The 18503-nt window shown below is 40.6% G+C and overlaps 1 protein-coding gene across 1 annotated transcript; it reads right to left on the minus strand.

The window, feature by feature from the left end:
* Nucleotides 1–647: 647 nt before the first annotated feature.
* Nucleotides 648–7384, minus strand: C3AR1 (complement C3a receptor 1). Its single transcript, XM_021690644.1, has 2 exons — nucleotides 7338–7384; nucleotides 648–2442 (listed from the first exon to the last, which is right to left on the minus strand). Exon 2 carries the CDS (start codon nucleotides 2430–2432, stop codon nucleotides 978–980), a length of 1455 nt encoding a protein of 484 aa, XP_021546319.1. The 5' UTR covers nucleotides 2433–2442; nucleotides 7338–7384; the 3' UTR covers nucleotides 648–977.
* Nucleotides 7385–18503: the final 11119 nt, after the last annotated feature.

An 18503-nucleotide genomic window follows, 5' to 3' on the forward strand; every position in this document is an offset into this window, starting at 1 on the left:
GAATTCAAGGATTATTGCTCCATCCTCCACCCTCTTTCTCTTCTCATTGGAAGTGAGTGTCTTAGGGAATATTAGTTTCAAGCAAGAGGAGAGGAACAATTTGAATCTTACGAAATTAGAGATTATTAGATGCACAAAGTCTAGTATGGAAGACGATTTAGAGGCAGGGGAGGAATAAGGGAATAAAGGAGCTTAGGAAAGGGAATGGACAAGAGATGGTTCTATCAATAGGCAGATCGAGTAAACAAATAGAAAACTCCCCAAACCGCAGTTTACATGCCATTTTATGGGTAAGATTTCAGATGCCTTAGCAGCCCATCTTTACACAGTAGATGCCTCTTTAATTGTAATAATGGAAACTTGGAATTTCCAGGTCCTGTATCCAGGAGTACTGCACATAGCAGGCATCTGACGTTGTACTCTGCTCCAGGCTCAGTCTCATAACTGCTTGTTTCCATTGACTTTTTCTTTTTGCACCTTCTTTTCATTGAAAAACATCACCACCACCACAACAAAGCCATAAAGAAATGATCATTTTCCACTCAGGTGAGACTAGATGAAATGGTTTTAAATGGAATCTGGGAGGGGATTTGTACAATACTAAAGAAAAAAATTCATGGTGGAAAAATCATTCTAAAACAGACTAGGTTCTCACTGATCTCATCGGCTTAGTTTGGGATAAAAGTAGACTATACAATGATTCTCTGATTTAGCATTTATTAGAAACAAGAGCGTTTGTTAAGACACTTGCTGGGGCCCACCCCCAGAGATTCTGACTCAGCAAGTTTCTAGGTGATTCTAACACGTTACCAGGTGACACTGATGCCACTGGGCTTGGACCACACTTTGAGAACCTATGGATTGCTTCTTTGATGATTTCTGAAATCTCCTGCTCATGATATCCCTCGTTGTTTCAGAAACATGTTGCACTGGGTGAATACCTAAGAACCTCAGCTTGGGTCAACTGCTCCATATCGTCACACAGTTGTACTGATACTGTTTCTTTCCAAAAAGACTTTGCTTTGGGGACAGCTGGTAGAGTGTGTGAGGTCTTCAGTGAAAGCTGCCTCCAGAATGCCCTTCATGGACTGCTTTGCTTTCTTCCTGAAATCTCTTCCTAGGAGGGCATAGAGGAAGGGATTAAAGCAACTATTGGCAGATGCTAGAGCAATGGACACGTGGTCCCAAGGCAGCAGAGCTTCTCCAAAGGGAGTTTCTGGGCCAAAAAACAATGATAGGACTCCAACAACGTGGTATGGAGCCCAGCAGACACAGAAGACAACCACCACAGCCATGGCCACTCGCAAGGTTTTGATCCGAGTCTTGGTGAAGCGGCCCCGTCGCATTCGGAAGATAATGAGGCCATAACAGGTCACCATAACAATAAAGGGCAGAAGGAAACCCACCACTAGCCTAGTGATGGTTATTGCCATCAGGGGTGTTTGTACTTGATTGTCATATGAAAACTGGCCTAAGTATTCATCCTGGAAATCTTGGGATAGCTCGTATGCATATAAGTAATTGGTGGAAGTACCAGAGTAAAGCTCTACGTCAGTAGAGAGAAAAGTATCAGAGTTATCTGGTGGGTCAATTCTGTGATCTTCAATGGGAAACCCACTGGGGATTATAGATGAGACCCCATCAGGAGGTTTAAATAAATTATAATATGGATGTTGACTAAATAATTTAGCTGAATCCATAGGGAGTGACTCTCCAGAAGGTCTTTGAAATGTTTGAGAATAGAGGATAGTGGTGGCTGTCCAAGGAAGATCATTTGTTTGTAAAGGGAAAGACTCTAATCTATCATCCATTTCTCCAGGCATCTGAACAATGGAGTTGTCAAGAGACCCATTTTCCAGGAGATCAGTGGTGAAGTCTGAATAACCTAATGAGCTGTAGAGACCAAAATTGTAGCCACACATATAATGGTTGTCTACGGCGAATGTTTCCCGGTACATGAACACAGGTGTACACATTACAAAAGCCACCACCCATATACATCCACAGATAGCAGAGGCTGTCCCCACATTGCGGTGATTCTGGCACCAGATTGGCTTGAGGACCAAGAGACAACGATCCAGGCTAATGGCAGTCAGCAGGAAGACACTGGCAAACATGTTGAGGAGGATGATGGAGGGGATGAGCTTGCATAGGAGCCAGCCATAGGGCCAGTGTCCTTGGAGAGCCAAGTGAGCCAGGGAGAAGGGCAAGGAGAGGCAGCAGAGGAAGTCCGCCAGTGTGAGATGGAGAAACCAAACCGTGTTCACTGTCCGTTGCATCTTTAGGCCAGCCACCCACAGCACTAGGCCATTGCCTGGCACTCCCAATAAGAAAGTGAGGCTGAGAATGATCATGGAGAGAATGACTTGGGGTTCATACCAGGGCTGTGAGGGTAGGTCAGTTGAATTGTTATCAGCGGAGAAAGGCTCCATTGCTAAACTTCTATAAAAATATAAACAAAAATATTAAAACTATCTTTTTATTTTTTTTTAAAAAGCATATCCTTAGAATTATAACCCTCTGTAGAACTAGAAAGGCCCGTTTGTTTGGGTTTTTTTATAGATTTTATTTATTTATTTGTCAGAGAGAGAGAGAGCGGCACAGGCAGGGGTAGAGGAAGAGGGAGAAGCAGACTCTCTGTCAAGCAGGGAGCCCGAGGCGGGACTCGACCCCAGGACCCCGGGATCATGACCCAAGCTGAAGGCAGATGCTTAACTGACTGAGCCACCCAGGCGCCCCCAAAGGCCCCTGTTTTAGTTTGTGTTCCTTCACTTCACAATGGACCACACAGAAACATTCTGTGATTGTTAAAATCTGCCATATCAATTTAAATGTGTATCGAAATCATAATTTCATTTGGAAGTCCCTATCAGTGTATATTTCTCCTCTTTCTTGCACTTCCAGTGTCTCAGTCTGCACTGGTTCCTTTCCTCACCCGGTGTTCCCTATTAAAAACAAGTAAGTGGGGCGCCTGGGTGGCTCAGTTGGTTAAGGTCTGCTTTCGGCTCGGGTCATGATCCCGGGGTCCTGGGATCCAGCCCCACATCGGGCTCCCTGCTCAACAGGGAGTCTGCTTCTCCCTCTCCTCCTTGCTCATGCTCTCTCTCGCTATCTGTCTCTTTCAAATAAATAAAATCTTTTTTAAAGAAAATAAAGACATAACTGGGTCTACACCTTTTTTTGTGTAGTGAGTCATTTGAAAATCTGGTGGAGGGAATGGATGGACCTTCTGCCCTCATAGAAACGAGAATATGTAAACTTAAAATCTTACATACCATTTGAGTGGTGATGGAGCTTCATAAAGCCCTTTCATGGATCTAAAGCTGGGAACCTCTGGTCTAGAAGTTATTGTTTGTCCATTTAGCTTATTTGGTTTGTTTTGTTTTGGTTTTAAAGATTATTTATTTATTTGACAGAGAGAGAGAGAGCGCATGTGCACAAACAGGGGGAGTGGCAGGCAGAGGGAGAAACAGGTTTGCCCTGAGCAAGAAGACTGACTGAGCTACCTAGGCGCCCCCAGTTATATCTTTACATACAACCTCATCTTTTCCTTTTGCTTTCAGATTTCTCAAGAGTTGTTTACCCTCTCAGCATTGAGTCCCTCATCACCCATCATTTCTTTCTTGTTTGTTTTTTCAGTGTTATTCATAAATATATACACATATATTCATATATATACATATGTGTATATATGCATGCATGTTTTTCTTGATCAAAATGTCACAAAATTTGATTATTCTGTGCATATTTAAAAATTCTTTAATTATGGTAAAATACACATAACACAAAATTTACCATTCTAACCATTTTTTAAGTGTAAAGTTCAGCAGTGTTAAGTATATTCACATTATTGTACAATTAATCTCTACCACTTTTTCACCTTGTAAAACTGAAACTCTAATTCTATTAGACAACAGCTCCCCACTTCCCTCTTCCCTCAGCCCCTGACAAACCACCATGCTACTTTCTGTTACTATGTATTTGACTACTCTAGACATCTCATATAAATGGAAATCATACATTTGTCTTCTGGTGTCTGGCTTATTTCATTCAGCATAATGTTCGCAAGGCTCATCCATGTTGTAGCATATGTCAGAATGTCTTTCCTTTTTAAGGCTAAATAATATTCCATTGTATGTAAACACCACATTTTGTTTATCCACTCATCTCTTGATGGACATCTGAATTGCTTTCATCTTTTAGCTCTTGGGAATAATGCTGCTATGAACTGGCATGGATATTGTTGTATAAACTGCTTTCCTTTCTCAGCTAGTCTCCACATTATGCAGTAAGATTGTACCTTAAGGAATACTCAGTCTTCATCTAGTTTTTTTCCAACCGTCCCCAAAACATCTTCTATAGCTGATTTGTCCACAGTTATAGCCAGTCTAGGATCACACTTTGCATCGGAACGTTATGTTTCTTAAGTCTCTCTCTCTCTCTCTTTTTAGCATAGTTTGTCTTTTTCAAGGATGCTAGCTTGTTTCAGGGTCTGTTGTTCTCACCACTCACTTTTTACCCTTTGTAATTTGTAATGTTTTAACCCCTTGTAATTTGTCTTCTGCCCCATCACAGCGCTAAAATTACCTCTAACTAACAAATCCAAACATCGTTCTCGCTGTCTGCATCCACCACTACATGTTCTTGGCCTCTGTGACATTACCCTCCCCTAATTCCAAAGACTCCCGTAAATGCACCCTACCTTATAACTTTCTTGAACAATTCACTATTCTGGCTAATGCTGTTTACTTCTGTCTGGAATTACGTCCTTCACCTTAACCTCCTTTGTCCTGCATCCTTAATCTCTGCCTCTTGAAATCCTAGCCATTCTTCAAAACAAGCTCAAATATTATTCTTCCTTGAAATCTCTTCTTATAGTCTCAATCAGAAATTAGTTCTTTAACCTCTTAAATTTGTGTGTATATGTGTTGAACCTCCTTTCATATTCTCTGTGCAGTGATGCATTTTGTCTTGTATTATAATTATTATCATGGCTGTTTTATCTATTATTCTGGCCTTAAATTTCATGATAGTAAAAATGAGTCTTGTTCTTAAGTGCTTGTTCTACTGAAGTTAGCACAATGCCCTATATGACATAAAGATCAAAGATTACTTCAGTGGATGGATGTTCATTTGGGGGGTTTAGTTTTCAACTAATTTTTTTTTTTTTTTTTTTTTTTTTTTTTTTTTTTTTTTTTTTAAATTTTTTTTTTTTTTTTTTTTTTTTTAAAGATTTTATTTATTTATTTATTTGAGACAGAGAGAATGAGAGACAGAGAGCATGAGAGGGAGGAGGGTCAGAGGGAGAAGCAGACTCCCTGCCGAGCAGGGAGCCCGATGCGGGACTCGATCCCGGGACTCCAGGATCATGACCTGAGCCGAAGGCAGTCGCTTAACCAACTGAGCCACCCAGGCGCCCAGTTTTCAACTAATTTTAAAATTCTTTTTCTTTTCCGTTTAATCCATTAAAGATGCTGTCTCTTCTAACTTCCCTGTTGTTTTCCAGTTTCCAATGCTTACTGGCTATAATAGCATTTTGTGTTTCCTTTCATAGAGTCCCAAAATATTTTCGTGACTTGGAATTAGTTCTGCTGAGCTAACCAAATGCTGTCGTAGGGTCTTACATGATTAGCAGAAGTTAAAATAACTGAGTCAACAAAATAATAAAAAAGAAGAAGTGGCTCCTTCTCCTTCTCTGTAGCCTTATTCACTCAAATATTCAAGTCCTATCAGGATCCTTTCTTTGCTGTGCACGGCAGCTACCCTGATCCACTGTCCTGCTCCAATACATGTAGTCATGTGGAGATCCATAAAATATTGAGGGAAGGATAGATCAGAGAAGCTAGGACTAAAAGGAAACATAGCAATTATCTCTCCTTGTCTCTAGTTTTATTTTACAGTTTTTGACATGGAAACTCAGCAAATTAGGGACTGTCACATATTCACCAAGTAGGAGGGTTCTAAGATCTTAAGTCCAATGTCTGTCATGCCAATACTCTTTCTACTACAAAGAATCACAGAACTAAAAAGGCTTTGGTATTTTTTTTTAAAGATTTTATTTATTTATCTGACAGAGAGAGGCACAGCGAGAGAGGGAACACAAGCAGGGGGAGTGGGAGAGGGAGAAGCAGGCTTCCCGCTGAGCAGGGAGCCCGATGCGGGGCTCGATCCCAGGACCCTGGAATGATGACCTGAGCCGAAGGCAGATGCTTAATGACTGAGCCACCCGGATGCCCCCAGGCTTTGGTATTGTTAATAAAGGGAAAGAATACGGAGAACTGTACAGACTGAAGTAATAAAGACTGAAAAGAGGGGTGCTTGGGTGGCTCAGTCTGTTAAGTGACTGACTCTGATTTTGGCTCAGGTCATGATCTTAGGGTCTTAGGATTGAGCCCCGGGTTGGGCTCTGTTCTCAGCACAGAGTCTGCTGGAGATTCTCTCCCTGTGCCTCTGCCCACCCCACCTTGTGCTCTCTCTCCTTCTCTCTAAAATAAATAAATAAATCTTAAAAAAAAATATTGAAAAGAGTAAAATTCCAATATAAATAGAGTCATTGGTGTGAGCTATATTTTAAATATCACATATCATCTGTCTTGAAATGAAAGTATGTATGAATCAGTCTTAAAACCCTTTCAGAATGAACAAGATCACTTTTTACATTTCTCCAAGTGTTTTGGCTGAAAGATACCTCTACATTTAAGATTGGTAGAATCCTTTCTTTCTTTCTTTCTTTCTTTTCTCTCTTCTTCCTTTTTTAGTTTTCAATACTAAATTGGCCAAGAGTAATTAAAAGGATAAAGAAAATCCTGAAACTAAAGTTCAGTTATAACAGGAAAAGAAAGTAGATTCCAGAATCAAATACTAACGATAGGGCAACAGAGTAACAATAAGGAATAAGCAAAAGAATAAAAGAAAAAAAAAGAGGAAAATGGAATGAGAAAAAATATATATACATAAAGGCAACTGATTTGAAAAGCGAAACTATTGTGAAAAGCTGGAATCAAAGTTCAGAAACATAGTCAATTTAAGAGAGAAAAAAATGGCATGAAAATTCACTGTTAGTTCTAGAATGAAAATATGAAGAATGAAGATAAATAGAATGTGGGATATTTAGAAAAAGAAAGGTGGATGTGGGGATAAAACAATAGAAATAAAAGTTGGGGAAGGAATGTGGGGAAGAGAAGATAATGACCCTCAAACCATTATCGGTAATAAGCAGAAGTAGCACGAGTTATCAGGTGGATGTAGGTTTTCTTACCAAAAACCTGAGACAGTAGCTGAAGACCTCAGCACCAGTCTGGAGGTCCCCACAAATCCTGTGTGGTTCTCACACTTACCCACAATCAAGTTATGAAGTATCTTTAGGAAATCTGCTGAACGCTTTCTCTTCCCTCTTTCTTCGTTTCTGACGATGATAGATGAAACTCCACGCTTTTGACTGCTATCTGACTTTACAGGATGAGTTTTGAAGTGAGTCACTCCTCTGTTTCAGATAAGAAAAGTAAAAAAAAGCAGAAGTGGGAGGGCATAATTCTCGGATGTTTTCTGCAGGACACAGACTATGGCTAAGGAGAGAGTACTTCTGTACATAAGCTTCACACTTGATAGGTTTTTGCTTGCATTTTAGAAATGCACACAAATGACCCTATGTAATGTGAGGGTGGAGGTGCTGAGTGGCTGGGATGCATGACCTGCACAATCCCAGGTAAGAATCTCAAACAGCATCTCTTAAATGCTTACTATATGTAAAGAAACATGCCATACGAGAATCAGATTAATTAAGCTATATTCTTTTTTTTTAATTTTTTAAAAAGATTTTATTTATTTATTTGACAGAGAGAGACAGCCAGAGAGAGAACACAAGCAGGATAAGTGGGAGAGAAGCAGGCTTCCCGCTGAGCAGGGAGCCCGATGCGGGGCTCAATCCCAGAACCCTGGGATCATGACTTGAGCCGAAGGCAGACACTTAACGACTGAGCCACCCAGGTGCCCCTAATTAAGCTATATTCTAATGTTGAGAGATTCACAATACAGTAGGAGTATGCACCCCTACACCCACAAAAAAAACGCCTATGATACAACTGAGACTACAATGGCAGAAGTACCAATAGAAGTAAAATAGTAGAGATCCCAGCGTCCTGGGATCGAGCCCCGCATCGGGCTCTCTGCTCAGCAGGGAGTCTGCTTCTCCCTCTCCCACTCGCCCTGCTTGTGTTCCTGCTCTCGCTGTCTCTCTCTCTGTCAAATAAATAAATAAAATCTTTAAAAAAAAAAAAGAAGTAAAATAGAACATAACAGGGAAGGCTACATTTAGCCTGAGGCAAACTAAGACAGTCTTAAGGTAGAAGTAAGATCTGGGCAGGTCCTTAAAGAATTTTTTTTTTAAAGATTTAAATTTTTAAAAAATATTTTTATTTATTTAATTATTTTTTAAAGATTTTATTTATTTATTTATTTGACAGAGAGAGCACGAGAGAGCACAAACAGGGGAAGCGGCAGGCAGAGGGAGAGGGAGACACAGGCTCCCTGCTGAGCAGGGAGTCCAACCCAGGACCCTGGGATCATGACAGGAGCCAAAGGTAGATGCTTAACGACCGAGCCACCCAGGCGCCCCTTTTTAAAAAGATTTTATTTATTTATTTCATTGGAGAGAGAGAGCGAGCTTGAACAGGGGGAGGGGCAGAGGGAGAGAGAGAATCCCAAGCAGACTCCATGCTCAGCATGGAGCCTGACACAGGTCTCAATCTCATGACCCTGAGATCTTGACCTGAGCTGGAACCAAGAGTTGGACACTTAACCGACTGAGCCACCCAGGCGCCCTTGAGCAGGTCCTTAAAGACTTCTATAGATAAGAGAAGCTCACATGCTGTTTAGAGTTTTTAAGTGGAGCAAAATGAGAGGCAGGTCTGTGGGAGAATGCTTCAGGTATTGGGGATGGGCAGAATAGTCAATCAATTAGATTGTTTCATCAGGAAGGAATGTAGAAGATTGAAGCAATGATTGCTGCTTGAAGTATACCTCTTAAAGAATTCTCACTCACATTATTCTTTTACACATATGCATATGAAATAAAATTCACGTGGGTCAAATGTATTTGAACACTGTTGCCTGGGGTAAAGGCTTCAGTCCATATTAATCAACTTATTGTCCAAACAATATCTGCTCCTTCTCTTGTTTGCAGAGAAATCACCATGAACTATTTTTTAAGGCAGAAAGAGCCCAGAAAAATGATCAGAGTTGAGAGTGATTGGTTGACTGATTGATGTCCATTGTTATCTAATGACAGGAGTAGTACATATAAGAAAGATTAATTGAAATAATACAAAAGTATAAAGGGTAAAAGAATGAAAATTTTTATTTCAAATTCCACTGCCTGGAAGTAACTAGTCTTAATAGGTTAGCATTCATTCTTTGTAAATTTGTTCTAAGTGTAACACATATCTTTTAAAAAGGTAGTTTCAAACAAAAATGGGATTATAATTTACATGTGATTTTATGACCTGCTTTTTTTGCTTAACAATATGTCAGAACATATTTCCATGTTAGTGCATATAATTCTATTAATTATGTCCTGTTTTTTTATCTAGTATTTGGAAACATGGAATAATGAAGGTATTCAGAAAGCACAAATACTAAGCATACAAAAGATAGTATTATCATGTGTGTGTATATCCACATTTTATATATATCTACATATATACATAAAATAATTCACTCCCATGTTAAAAAAACCCTTAAATATAGAAGGACTAAAATGAACACCAAAATTTCCAGAACGCCTAGCTATCCTATTTTTACTCCCTGGAGGTAATCTCTTTCATAAATATAAATGCAATTTCATTCCACATGTTGTCTTATGCTTTTTCTAGTTATCTTTTCATATCAGGACATAGTAGTTCACATCATACTTTTTAAATTGCTCCATATTATGCCATTTAATCAATTATTCCTCTGTTGATGGATAGTCTATTTTTATCAATATTTTTTTAAAGATTTATTTATTTTAGAGAGAGAGAGGGGCAGAGGGAAAGGGAGAGGGAGAGAGAATCTCAAGCAGACTAGCTGCTGAGCGCAGAGCCCTATGCAGGGCTCGATCTCACGACCCTGAGATCATGACCTGAGCTGAAATGAAGAGTCAGACGCTCAATGACTGAGTCACCCATGTGCTCTGTTTTTATCAACTTTTAAAGCAGTTACAAGCAATGCTCCAATGAGTACTTTTGTATTTTACACATCTATGAATATTTCTGTAGAATAGGTTCCTAGAGTTAAATTGCTAAATCTAAGAGTATGTGCATTTACATTTTTGAAAGATATATAATTTCCTACTAAAGAGATTCCATCAATTTATACTTCCACTAACAGTGGTGAGAACATCTTTTCCGCTTGCAAAAGATAAGGTCTTTATCATTAAGTTCAGTATCATAAACATGTACTCTACTCCTCCTACAGACACTACGCTTTGTGCTGTAGGAGATACAGAAGAAATGAGAGATGTACATCATTATAACATAATAAGGGCTGCTGGGTTACTCTGGAAAACAGTATGGAGGTTCCTCAAAAAGTTGAAAATAGAGCTACCCTATGACCCAGCAATTGCGCTACTGGGTATTTACCCTAAAGATACACATGTAGTGATCTGAAAGGCATGTGCACCCCAGTGTTTATAGCAGCAATGTCCACAATAGCCAAACTATGGAAAGAGCTTAGATGTCTGTCGACAGATGAATGGATAAAGAAGATGTGGTATATATATACCATGGAATATTATGCAGCCGTCAAAAAATGAAATCTTGCTATATGCAACGATATGGATGGAACTAGAGGGCATTATGCTAAGTGAAATAAGTCATTCAGAGAAAGACAATATCATATGATCTCCCTCATATGTGGAATTTGAGAAACAAGGCAGAGGATCATAGGGGAAGAGAGGAAAAAAATGGCACAAGACGAAACCAGAGAGGGAGATAAACCGTAACAGACTCTTAATCTCAGGAAACAAACTGAGGGTTGCTGGAGTGGAGGGAGGTGGGCAGGATGGGGTGGCTGGGTGATGGACATTGGGGAGGGTATGTGCTATGGTGAGCGCTGTGAATTGTGTAAGACTGATGAATCACAGACCTGTACCCCTGAAACAAATAATATATTATATGTTAATAAAAAATATTTTTAAAAATCTTTCTATAAAAAAAAGAAAATTTTTTATCTGGTAAAAAAAAAAATAATAAGGGCTGCTGGAAGGTTCCCAATGTGTCCAGAAACATGGAAGAGAGAAAGGCTACTTCTCACAATATAATTCTTACAAAGGCAAACAGGTGCACTGAAGAGGTAGCACTTGAGCTAGGCTTTAAAGATGGGTAGAAATTTTACAGGCCCTGGTGGTGCAGAAAAAATAACATTTTATCTGTTTCTCTGCCCTATGAGGTCATGACTTTGTTTCTATGTCCAGTGCCTGCTACATTCTTGGTATAACACATGTTTAGGGCATGAATGAATGAATGAATGAATGAATGGATGAATATGTAGTTGAAAAGTTTGTTGACTTTTGAATATAATTCAAAGAATAAAGAGTCTTTAAGGTTGTTTCTCAAGTGGATTCAGTTTCACTGGCTCCTGTCCTTCTAAAGATTATAAAGCAATTAAAACCAGGTAGAGAACTTCCAGCTGTGATCTTTAGATTTCAGATCAGGAAGGAAATTATTGAAAACATCTTGTAAATAGTACTCCTGCTTCTGGATGACTTCTGTCCCTTCTTATAAAGTACTAGCTGTTTTGTGGTGTAATGTTGAAAATTTGGTGAGATTTATGTGGTTATCTTCTGTTTTGTTCCTTGTTTTTCTTTAACATTTTATTTATTTGAGAGATTGAGAGATTGAACATGAGCAGAAGAAGGGGCAGAGGGAGAGGGACAAGCAGACTCCCCACTGAGCACAGAGCCCAACCCAGGGCTTGATTTCAGGACCCTGAGATCATGACCTGAGCCAGAATCAAGATTCAGTGGCTTAACTGACTGAACCACCCAGGCCCCCATGTTTTGTTCTTTTTGAATATCTAAATTATAAACGTCTAAGCAAAATTAGATGCTCTAGAAAGAAATTTTGAATATATATTACAAAGTCAGTCATGAGCTTTATGAGCTACTGATTAATTCTACGTTTTCAGTGATGGCAATTTGTAGTCACCTGGCCAAATTAAAAACTTCAGAATCATAGAATCTCTAACCTGCTTTGTCTGAGAGAATTAAAAATAAATATGCAACAAAAATTTCTGCCCTTAAGGACTTTGATGAAAACTGAGTTTGAATCCCAGCTCTACCACTTCATTGTGGGATTGTACAGAAATTATTTAAACCCTGTGTTTTCATTTCCTCACCTGCAAAACGGGGACTGTGTTGGATCTTATCTATTGAACTTAAGCCCATTACCATCCTTCCTTATTATCTCTCTATTGGAAGCCTGGGCACCACATGTCCTAGACCTTCTCTCCAGTGGAATTCCAAGTGGACTCCGCCAGAGGGGCACGCTCATGTGTTATTGGACGGTGAAAAGTAAAGGGAACCATTGCATTTGATTCTGGAACTTAGTTTGTTCACAAAGATTGCAAAGCTGTTTTGTTTATTTAATTTATTTATTAAGTAATCTCTAAGCCCAACGTGGGGCTTGAACTCAAACTCACAACCAGGAGGAGATCAAGGGCCGCATGCTCCACTGACTGAGATCAGGACCTGAGCTGAAATCAAGAGTCGGAGGCTTCACCGACTGAGCCACCAGGCGGCCCGCAAATCTATTTTAAAAGTAAAAAGAACAAAAACTGTAAAATAGACTAAACATTAAAACTATGTATCTATATATAGTATATATAGATATAAATATATTATACATGCGTGCGCGCACACACACACACACACACAGAAAGAGATTGATTGAAAAGGGAATCCTTTAGCTTCTGGCTCCTGTAGCAGAAGATAACTGTGGAGACTCCTGCGAAGGAGATGGGCCGGGTGGCTGAGGCAGCTGCTGGCCCCTGTGGGCTCTGGCAGGATTACTGGTTTCACAGGCCTGTGAGTTCCCAGATGCCTGTGATACAGCAACAGGAACCCTCAGCCTCAAAGACAAGTGCATCCTTGCCCGTTCTAGGTGACATGCTTCTCCAATTCTAGGGAAGCAGCCTCCTGCAGTAATATCATCTCCTTCTCTTGTATTCCTCTAGCCCTTCCAACACTTGTGTACCCAAGTCCTTATATTAAATACCCTGTTTGACGTACCTACAATGGTTTCTATTTTCCTGGCTGGGCAATGACTGATTTGGAGGAATATTCACTGTACTCTGTAGGATTGTTAGGAGTTAATAAATACATGCCAAGTACTTGAAAGAGTGTTGGCACATAAGGACTCAATAAATGTTAGCAATTAATATGCCAAAAAATTATGTGGCTTCCAGTTTTGCCTATTATATCACAACCATTCTCCCATCTTGGACATGTAACAAATAACTTACGGAATGTTCTTTTCCCATTGTTAAGTCATGTCCTTTCTGTCAAATCAAATCGTAACCCGTGGCCCTCCAGGAATGTAGATTAGATGTACTCCCTTCTTCCTATTGCATAACTGCCTAATTATGCATAGTTATAGTAGAACCAAGAAGGAATACAAATTGAAGAACAAAGTCACCCAGAAAGGGAAGCAATTCAGTTGAACAGTAAATAAAACAAAGCAAAAAACTGTTAAGCCCATCAAAATGGCAAGTATCTGATGCATGTATGCCTGGATCTTGAAAGAAGTCAGTCAAATTTGGCATGATAAATCATTCAGATCTGAGCGGTTTAAAGAAAAGTAAATGTTTCTTCTATTGATTTATTGGTTATTATTATTATTTTTTAAGATTTTATTTATTTATTTGACAGAGAGAGACACAGTGAGGGAGGGAACACAAGCAGTGGGAGTGAGAGAGGGAGAGCTGGCCCCCCCGCAGAGCAGGGAGCCCGATCCTGGGATCATGACCTGAGCCGAAGGCAGACGCTTAATGACTGAGCCACCCAGGTGCCCCTGGTTATTATTTTTCTATTATAGTATGTACCTAGGATAGCCAAGGGAGGGAGATTGAAGGGGGAGGAAACAGAGTCCAGGCACATTTTTCATGAACACCCTTTGGGGCTCTCATTCTGTGAAACTGAAAGTGGACAAGGGGACAAGCTTTCGGTTTGTGCTTATCTAACCTGATGAGAAGCCATAGGAACGTTTTTTGGTGGGGACTATTGAGGAACCGATAGCGCTCATAAATGTAAGTCTACATAATTTTTGAGTAAATTTTGGTGGATTTTGTAGGTTAGTTATCCTACTTGTGCTTTATTTAGAAAATGCTGTTGGGCTTCAGGGAGGGCATGTGTTGTGATGAGCACTGGGTGTTACACTCAACTGATGAACTGTTGAACACCACATCAAAAACTAATGGTGGACTATATGTTGGCTAATTGAACATAATAATTAAAAAAAAAAAAAAGAAAATGTCTTCTCCATTTCTTTTCTTCTTCCTCTTTTTTTCCCTATTTCATTTTCACTGAAAGGCAACAGAAGATGGTGCTACTGTGTTGGGAAACCACCTAGTGTTCCCCTCTGGTAGGGAAAAAAACCCCCCAAAACCCTCTCCCTCTTCTGTGTACCTCCTTCATACAGCTGACATTTCACTTCTGACACTTCTGGTTACCACGCCTGTGGGCTTTTCTTTTTTTTTTCTTCCCGCATCAAACAATTCTGTGAGACTAGCTGGTGTCAGTATAACTCAATTCCACACTATCTTCCCGGAGCTAGTGTTTCATCCCACAGATTAAGGGCTGAGTCCCACAGGACTGCTCTTCACTTCAGGGGCTAATGGCAAGTGGTAGGTCCCCAGGTTACTCACAACCTTTGTGCCTCGTGGCTACAAATTGGAGGTTCCCATGACCTCCTCCCCCTTGGGTTGCATTGTTTACTAGAGTGGCTCACAGAACTCAGGGAAACACTTACCTATGTTTACCAGTTTATTAAAGGACACAAGAAAGGATACATATGTACACCTAGATGAAGAGATACATAGGTGAGGGCCCTATGAAGTGCGGCAGTGCAGGAATTTTGCCCCTGATGCGGTGGGATGGGTTACTCTCCCAGTGTGGTTGTGCTCACCAGCCTGGAAGCTCTTCGAATCTCCTGCTTTGGGGATTTTTATGGCATTCTCTGCACACAGGCGTGATCAATTACTAACTCCTTTTCCTACTCTTCTACCTTCTCAAGAGAATGGGGGATGGGGCTGAAAATTTCAAGCTTCGAATCATGGCTTTGTCTCTCCAGAACCCTCATCCAGGAGCCATCTGGGAGCCTACCCAGAGCTGCCTCATAAAACAAAAGAGACTCCTGTCACCCAGGAGATTACAAGAATTTCAGGACCCCTGTGTCAGGAGTCCGGTTCAGAGACCAAATATACAGAACAAATGTTCCTAATGCTCTTATCACTTAAGAATTTACAAGGGTTTTAGGAGCTCTGTGTAAAGAACTGGGGGCAGAGATCAAGATATATATTTCTTATTATAAATCACAATATCACACGTGGTCATTTCAGATGAGATGTTCCTTATATATTTGCCACATTTTTAAAAATTTATTTTATTTATTTATTTTTAAAGATTTTATTTATTTATTTGACAGAAGGAGAGAGAGCACAAGCAGGGGGAGTGTGAGAGGGAGAAGCAGACTCCCTGCAGAGCAGGGAGCCCGATGTGGGGCTCAATCCCAGGACCCTGGGATCATGACCTGAGCCGAAGGCAGATGCCCAACCGACTGAGCCACCCGGGTGCCCTATTTGCCACATTTGCCAGCCACTGAGGGAAAAATGGTGGTAGAATGGTAACTCCATTTTATTTATTTTATTTTATTTTTAAAGATTTTATTTTATTTATTTGACAGAGGGAGAGAGACAGTGAGAGAGGAAACACAAGTGGGGGAGTGGGAGAGGGAGAAGTAGGCTTCCCTCGGAGCAGGGAGCCCAATGCGGGGCTCGATCCCAGGACCCTGGGATCATGACCTGAGCCGAAGGCAGACACTTAATGACTGAGCCACCCAGGCGCCCCTAATTTTTTTATTTTTTAAAAATATTTTATTTATTTATTTGACACAGAGAGAGACAGCGAGAGAGGGAACACAAGCAGGGGGAGAGGGAGAGGGAGAAGCAGGCTTGCCCCTGAGCAGGGAGCCCGATGCCGGGCTTGATCCCAGGACCCTGGGATCATGACCTGAGCCGAAGGCAGACGCTTAACGACTAAGCCATCCAGGCGCCCTGGTTACTCCATTTTAGTAACTATGTTCTCTGTTGTGTAGCTTCTGAAATACTGAAATCCATGTGTCAGTGCTTATCTTTACCTAAATGAACATGGTAACTCTTGTTTCAAATGTAAATTCATATCAATAATAGTAATAACTTACACACTGAGAGCTTATCTACCAGACACTGTGTTAAGCACTTCATTGGTTGCATGTTATTTAGCTCTCCCAACTCCCCAGTGATGAGATAGGTACTAATATTAGTATCTCATTGTCAAAAGGGACACTGAGTTGCAAAGAGGCTAACGAGTTATCCATGTTCACACCACTATGTAAAAGGCAAAGTTAGAACCAGACAGCTAGCCTCCAAAGCCTATCCTCTTAGGCAACTTGCTCCCGCATGAATGCTCTATTTTCTCAGTATTCATGGTAGTTTATGCTCCACAAAATCACCAAGAACACTGAATTGGCAGGTACTGAACCATTGCTGCTAGGGTAAATACAGATTTAGGTTCTGCCATTTGGTCGTAGTGTTTTGGTCAACTGATCACTGTAAGTTGACCCTCGAACACCAAGGGAGTTAGGAGTGCTGACCCTCCACAAAGTCAAAAATTCACATATAACATTTGATTTCCCCTAAACTTAACTGTGAATAGTCTACCATTGACCAGAAGCCTTACCAATAATAGTGGATTAACACACATTTTGTATGTTATATGTATTATATGCTGTATTCTTACAATAAAGTAAGCTAGAGAAAAGAAAATGTTATTAAGAACATCATACGGATGGGGCACCTGAGTGGTTCAGTCGGTTAAGCATCTGCCTTCAGCTCAGGTCATGATCCTGGAGTCCCATGTCATCCAACTCCCTGCTCAGCGGGAATCTGCTTCTCCCTCTCCCTCTGCTGCTCCCCCTGCTCCTTCTCTCTCTCTCTCTCTCAAATAAATAAAATATTAAAAAGAAAATCAAAAGAATGAGAAAATAAATTTATAGTACTGTACTATATTTATAAAAAAACCCAAACCCACTATAAATGGACCTGAGCAGTTCAAACTCATGTCGTTCAAGGGTCAACTGTATAAACTTGTTTTATATGTGTGTCTTTTTTTTGTTGTTTTTAAAGATTTTATTTATTTACTTGAGAGAGAGAGCATGAGATGGGAGAGGGTCAGAGGGAGAAGGAGACTCCCCGCCGAGCAGGGAGCCCCATGCGGGACTAACATGCATATTTTCTTTGTAAGGCACATCACAGACTTCTTGCACTTAGGAACATAACACAGCACCTCTGCACTATGCTTGGGGGCCATTTCATTTTATTTATTTTTTTTTAAGATTTTATTTATTTATTTTTGAGAGAGAGAGAGAGCGCGCGCACACAAGTAGAGGGAAGTGGCAGAGGGAGAAGCAGACTCATTGCTGAGCAGGGAGCCTGATGTGGCACTCGATTCCAGGACCCTGGGATCATGACCTGAGCTGAAGGCAGACATTTAACCAACTGAGCCACCCAGGCGCTCTGCTTGGGGGCCATTTTAAACAGAAAAATCACCAAGAAAAAGCATAAAAATGCAAAAATCTTGGCACTACATTGACTGCAAAGAGCACTTGTTTAAAATATGAGAGGTGAGGGACACCTGGGTGGCTCAGTCAGTTAAGTGTCTGCCTTCAGCTCAGATCATGATCTCAGGGTCCTGGGATCGAGCCCCCAATCAGGCTCCCTGCTCAGCGGGAAGCCTGCTTCTCCCTCTCCCTCTCCCCCTGCTTGTGTTCCCTCGCTGTCTCTCTCTGTGTCAAATAAATAAATAAAAACCCGGCTTTGGGCTCCCTGCTGGGCGGGGAGCCTGCTTCTCCCTCTCCCTCTGCCCACTCCCTGCACCGCCCCCCACCCCCCGGCTTGTACTTGCTCTCTCACTCTCTCTCAAATAAAAATAAAATCTTAAAAAAATAAAGTATGAGAGGTGAAACAAGAAGGTACAACACTACCTTGTTTAATCTCAGCTGTATATGTGCATTTCCAGTGAGTCAAATTTTCTGCCACTCTGTGTGTCCAAGAATGACTGTAGAAAGTTTGGGGAATATTGATCTTGGGGTTACAAATAAATTTAGGCAAATAGGCTAATTCACAAATACAGAATTCATGAATAATGAGGATCTACTGGAATTGCTAAAAGTCTTGCATATTCTGCCCATTAACTGGATGGAGAGGTTGAAGGG

Source organism: Neomonachus schauinslandi, chromosome 5 (genome assembly GCF_002201575.2).
Source record: "Neomonachus schauinslandi chromosome 5, ASM220157v2, whole genome shotgun sequence".
Classification (NCBI taxonomy): domain Eukaryota; kingdom Metazoa; phylum Chordata; class Mammalia; order Carnivora; family Phocidae; genus Neomonachus; species Neomonachus schauinslandi.

Coding starts and splice junctions, on each gene's coding strand:
- C3AR1 (XM_021690644.1), bottom strand. CDS start 2,432: ATGGAGCCTTTCTCCGCTGATAACAATTCAACTGACCTACCCTCACAG.